The 6,458-nt window shown below is 34.9% G+C and overlaps 1 protein-coding gene across 1 annotated transcript in view; it reads right to left on the reverse strand.

The window, feature by feature from the left end:
• The window catches only part of LOC138714013 (uncharacterized), a 42,954-nt gene extending 36,919 nt beyond the window's left edge, over positions 1-6,035 (reverse strand). The window contains exon 1 of the mRNA XM_069846583.1: positions 5,880-6,035. Within this exon, the coding sequence (XP_069702684.1) occupies positions 5,880-5,903 (24 nt within the window). The 5' untranslated portion in view covers positions 5,904-6,035. The remainder of the gene's footprint in view (positions 1-5,879) is intronic.
• Between the last annotated feature and the right edge of the window lie 423 nt (positions 6,036-6,458).

A 6,458-nucleotide genomic window follows, 5' to 3' on the forward strand; every position in this document is an offset into this window, starting at 1 on the left:
ATTGGTGGTGGTAGTGAAGATAAGTTTGGAGCAGTGGCGACTTTCCTCTTAGTCTTCGCATACGAGCCAAATATCTTAATACTAACGTCTGATATCTTGCCCCGTATATTTCTCCATTCACATTCTTTCCAGTGTATCCTTCAGTAGACAGTTTGCTCTCAGTCAGTGACCCAGCCAGTTACAGTAGATGCTGATAATAGAACACGAATATTCTCTGTAAATGAAAGTTATCATGGAGTCGCACTGAAGAGAGCGGCTGTACTACGTTTTTTATTTGCAGGGAATTATGGGGTAACGTAACGAGAGGACATTGTTGTTGAAGTTTGTTTTGGCGACCTGGACAGGCTGGTAGATCAATCAAAGTCTCTGTGACTCAACATGTGAAAGAACTCTCACGTCATTGTGTGAAGAAGACTGTGTTATGCAGTAACACCCCCAGACCGTGTCCGATGCGGTCCGTAGTTCGTAATGACATGTCGCCGATGTGACTGCTCGAATTTTATTATTGTCCCACCGCGAAATAACGCCTACACAAAAGGGAAAGTGAATCTCAATTTCTGTACTTTATGTGGATTTTGTTTACGATTTTCAGAAAAACTGAGCATCACTTAATGGGTTACGTGAATAAACCTAAGCAATTGCTAGTAGTATTAAGTTTTAGCAACAGTATCTATATTTTAGCATTTAGAACCAATATTAGCATTTCGCTTTTTGAAGTGAATGAAGTTTTGCTAATGCCTACAAGGAGAATCTGAAAAATCTCTAGCATCCTGCTTGTTTTTTTTTTAATATTTATTTATTTTATTTATTTATTTAACTAACTAGCTAGTGAGTGCAAATTAAATTTATAAAACAAAAACGTTTCTAGCCACTACCGTAAGAGCCAGGCTCGTGTACGGTGTGGTCTTAGTCAATAATATAGCATAAAATTTACAAGGACAGTTTACTAAATACAGTAAGTAACTTAATTCAAACCAATAAATACAACACAAGAGAAAGAATAAAGAAGAAAGAGAAAAAGAGAGAAAAATACACATTTAATATGAATTGACAATCCGACAGAAGCCAGTGATATTCAATAAAAACATGAATATAGTCGACAGAAATAAAAGGTAAAAAATACATTTGTTAATATTATATATCATGGATAATTTTACAAATTTCTTTTTTAAAAGCTTCAATTTTAAAATATTTCAAATTTGGAAAATGGTTTGTAATTTTATTATAAAGTCTTGGGCCGAAACTAGCACCATGTTTAAGAGCTGCACTTGTATGATATTTAGGCTCAATTAATGGGAAAGTAGACTTTTGTCTTCGAGTACACATGACTTACTTTATTAAATATTCTAAAATAAAACGCAATAAAATTGATGCCAAATCAACTGTTGTGATCCTCTTTTATTTCCCTCTCAACCTCTTATTTTATCGTCTTCAGAAAGTTAACAATACATTATGTACAATACGTCTTTTATATGAAATTTCTATCAGTTTTAAAACTTCCAGTTGCAGTAAATCATGTCAGAAATTTTTTAAGTTGTCGTTCATTTATATAAATCAGAATAGTTACCGGTACTTACACTCTTACTTATTATTTAAAATTTGAATAATTATTAAAAGTGTAATATTATTTAAAATGTGAATCATTATTAAAAGTTCAGTTTAACATTTCAATATTATTGAAACTATTGAAAATATAGATAATTTTCTTAAGTAATGTTACAAATCTCAATTAGGCTATTATTAAACTCATGCCATTGTTTATTTATTTATTTTTTCGGAAAATGTGTTATATTTCTTTCTCGTATTAAATTTTACCGTACCTGGTTAACATGTTTCGGCCTGTTATTGGCCTTCTTCAGAACTGGTTGTTGCTGGTGTTGGCGCCTTTTGTTTTGTTTCCTGTGGGGGTGTGTTTGTGTAGTGTAATGTGGAGTCAAAGACTGTGTGTGTTATGAAATTGAGTTGTGTGTTGAGAATTTCATTTGGATGTGTTTTTGTGTATCTGTATATTTCATATTGTTCTAGTGTGTTTAGTTTCTGGCTTTTTGGTTGGATGTGCAGTATTTTCATGTCTGTGTTGATGTCTCTGTAGGTGTGGGTATCAAGATGTATATTTATTTTTGTTGAGTCGATCTCTAACTTATTATTTAAACATAATTAAATTATTATGTAAAATTGTAATCATCATAATTAGCCTATGTTATTTAAAATGTGAATCGTTATTAATAATCTTTTGTTTGAAATGCCAAAAATTACCCAGATTCCCATTTTAACATTTGAAATATTATTGAAACCAACGATATTATACAGTTATTATTGCATAAAATCTCAAAGAACATTACAAATATCAAATTGTTTCATTATTTAAAATCTGTTATTGTTAAATTACTTAAAAATTTTAATCACTGCTAAACCTCTCAGTTATTATTTTAAATTTCAACATTCTTCATAACTGCAACTAATTAAATGATTAATTTTTTCAAGTTTTTTGTTTTAAAATTAATGTACTTCATTCTCTACTTTTAACGTAGAAATGTATGTATTGTAAACTGTTAATCAAATTATCAGATTAATAATAAATATCCTGTAAGTAACAGAATGTAATACATTTAAAAAAAGCATTAAATTTAAATTTCATTGAATAATGTTATATGTTTTTTTTTTTAGTTGAACTGTAACTCGGGTATTATTAGCAACACCATTCCTCATATTATTACGTATATTAATTATATTGTTGTCCACGCCTGTGGAGTAACGGTCAGCGCGTCTGGCCGCGAAACTAGGTGGCCCGGTTCGATTCCCGGTCGGGGCAAGTTACCTGGTTGAGGTTTTTTCCGGGGCTTTCCCTCAACCCAATACGAGCAAATGCTGGGTAACTTTCGGTGCTGGACCCCGGACTCATTTCACCGGCATTATCACCTTCATCTCATTCAGACGCTAAATAACGAAAGATGTTGATAAAGCGTCGTAAAATAACCTACTAAAAATATATATATATATTGTTATATAAAATTTCAGTCATTGTTTAATTTTTACATAAAATCTTAGTAGCTATTACAATTAATTAGAGTTCTTTAAAATTTCACTTACTATTAACAATCTTACAATTAACTACAATAAATTTGAACTTCAAGGTCTCTTTAAATTATATAGTGTACATTTCGTTTACTGTAATTACTTATTAAAAATTTCATGACCGTCGTTGCTTGCTCGTCTAGCTGACTTCCTTTTGTTAGTAATGTAATAATTAACAAGGTAACTTGATTGTCTTAATCCTTATGTTTTAAAATTTCGTATAGGTTTACTCGTGTTTTTTGTGGACAACCTTCCATCTGAAAGAACAGGATTTTCTACTCGATTTAATAATTTTATAGAAAACTGGATAATTAACAGAACAGTTCTGGAAGTTTTCACTAAAGAGAGAGAATTCCTTCCCTTGACATGGGTTCGAGCCATCGGCCTTTCAATGCAGATGCTATACCAATTAACAAATGAAGATCGCTAATAGGAATTACAATATTTTATTGAAAGTCATACCAGTTTGTAGGGCTTGAAGGATAAGATTCAAACACATGGCTATCTCATAAGTGTAAGTGGTCTTACATTAAAAATAACGTTTCAAAAATGGTGTTGTTGGTCATTATTATTGACTAGTACTCATTTTCAGTCAGTTTGCCAGGAGTAGGCTTAGCCGAAAGAGTAACGATGTAGAGCAGTAGACTATGTGTGGCATTCTCGGTTCGAATTTGTGTATTTCCACGTTTTATTTAACATTTAAAAGAGTTTTAAATGGCCGATATATACCAATAATAAAATTGTATTTGAGTCTCCATGTCGAACTCTATCCACTAGTATATATTTTTTTTAATATTGAGCCTTCCGTTGCCAACACCTTATGGATTGCATTTAAAAATGGAAAAACAGCTGAAAACCGAACTGGTAAATGACAGACTTTTTCATTTCGGTTAATTTTTCAGGGTGTTTCTGAATAATTATTCCCTATTTTTCAGATGTGTTCAGAAATGTGTCAAATAATATTGCAAAAAAAAAAAGTTCAAAATTACAACCTTTTTAACTTTGCCTTAAGCTGATCCATATGCCATATTAATTAATTAATTAATTGAACCCATCGTTCCGGAGTCAAAACCCTATTAGCGGAGGTTTCAGTACCTACAAGGAATTTAGTTGCACTTATTTGCCGATAGGGGGCAGAGAAATGTGTTAACATTGCCTCAAACGCCACTTTGTATGCAACTAAGATATTACTAAGACGCGAGAGAGAAGAAATTTAGTTCAGCAGCTTTAATTTAGGCTTGAAGGTTATAGATATATATATTTTTTCAGATTTCAAATTACAAATTTATTCATTCAATACATTTAAAATTTATTTATTTCATACATTAGGTGCTATGATATATACTTGTCTGCTAATACAATATTTGTAAACCGATGTATTTTAATGATTGGAGATTTACATACAGATTTGACAAAAGTTTTGTGACATACCACGGAAACAAATCAACTTACATTGTTTCCATGGTAATGGGAAGAGCTGAAGAACTTTAAATCAAAGATAGTAACGGACGATAAGAAGGTCGATGGAGAATTTTGGCTTTTAAGGTATTACCTCGATACAGAAGCATTTGCGGACAATACTTTACTACGAATATATATATATATATATATATACAGTGACATCATTTTATTTTTACTAACATTTCTGATATTAACCTGGCTATACCTTTGGATCAACGGTTGCTACCCCCTTCCACGACTGGAGTTCGATGGCGTAATATTCAAACAAATCACTCTACTAGGTATAGAATGGAAGAAAAGTAGTTCATCCATTTACGTAAACCAGGAAAAATCACGCTTTTGAGTTTGATAATTTTCATTAGGTTTTTGTTTAATCAGAATAAAGTACAGTATTAACAATGAGTGTTTTTACTCACGAACTGAGCTGTCCATGTGGAAGTATTCATTATGCAGTGTATATTATACTGTCTATAGCATATTAGCTTGCACTATAGAGAATGAAGTTAAATTGAAAAATAATCATAATATGGATATTTAAACACATTTTTGAAAATGGTGGCCGTTCATTTCGATACAGGCTTCAGTTCTAATGTGTGTAATTCCAATTACCAGTTTCGTCCTTCGTACTAGCAACTCATGTTGAAATAATTCAGTACCTACACTGTAAAAGAGTACCTTACGTACTGCAAATTCAATCTTCACTTCTGGTCGATCCGAAAAGATAAAATTACTCAGACATGCTATCTATTGTCCGTCCAAGTGGTTATGTCGCAGAATCGTAGAAAAGAGGGAAATCACGTGACAGTTAATTACTTAACGAGGCCCTTTTATTTAAGTTATTTTAAACAGTTGTATGGGTATAATATTACGTAGACGTCCAATTCCTAACAGAAATTAATGTTCTCAGAAAAGAGCTAAGACAGCCCAGCCACTAGCCTTAACAGAGAGGCGAATAGAAGCTGATGGGGAAAACCGGAATGCGACGTTGGCAAATGGACGACAGTACCTGTGCGAAAATGATACAATATTGAAAGCTCTTTCGTCATTGGAAAACGCGAACATATTTTTGGAACGTACTGTGACGGTAAGGCTACTATTACTGTATATGCGGTCTTGGATCTGTGTGGAGGACGGTTGAACTTCATTAGTAGAAGGGGTGGGAGTGCCTTCTATCACATCTGAATATTAGGGTTAGTTATTCTGAAACACTGTGTATAATTATTCCCGAATCATGGATTGAAGTAGGAAATCACGATAACCGTCCACTACACCGCGACGCAATAGTCCTGGGTTCGAGTTAGTCCACCAAGTAACACACCAGAGTAACAACACTGTTCACTGACCACAAGGCTCTTGCAGCTCCTCATGGTTCCCTCTGCTCCTCCGTGACGGGCAGGCGTTCTTGAGCGGCAGCAGCTGGCACACTTGTTGAGTCGCGGAGCACAGGTTGCAATTATATAGGCCACCCCACTGACAGAGGACGTAGAGGGGAGTTTCACTTTCTCCACCCCCTCACGCTGAAACAAGGTCTCTCTGCAAGGCCAAGGTATCGGTGGGGAAACCTTTAATTAGAGGCAGATCCGAGTGCCGTCACGGAGAAACGAGGGGCGACCGGGCCGGTCACTTTCACACACGCACGCGTGAGAAGAGAACGCATTACAATAACGCACTTACACTTCCGAGCCGTGTGACTGACGGGTCCCCGCCAACAAGACGAGATTCATTTATCGGTGTACAGGGTGGTGTCCACACTTGTGGAGTAACGGTCAGCGCGTCTGGCCGCGAAACCAGGTGGCCCGGGTTCGAATCCCGGTCGGGGCAAGTTACCTGGCTGAGGTTTTTTCCGGGGTTTTCCTTCAACCCAATACGAGCAAATGCTGGGTAACTTTCGGTGCCGGACCCCGGACTCATTTCACCGTCAT

Source organism: Periplaneta americana, chromosome 1 (genome assembly GCF_040183065.1).
Source record: "Periplaneta americana isolate PAMFEO1 chromosome 1, P.americana_PAMFEO1_priV1, whole genome shotgun sequence".
In the NCBI taxonomy this organism is placed as follows: Eukaryota; Metazoa; Arthropoda; class Insecta; order Blattodea; family Blattidae; genus Periplaneta; species Periplaneta americana.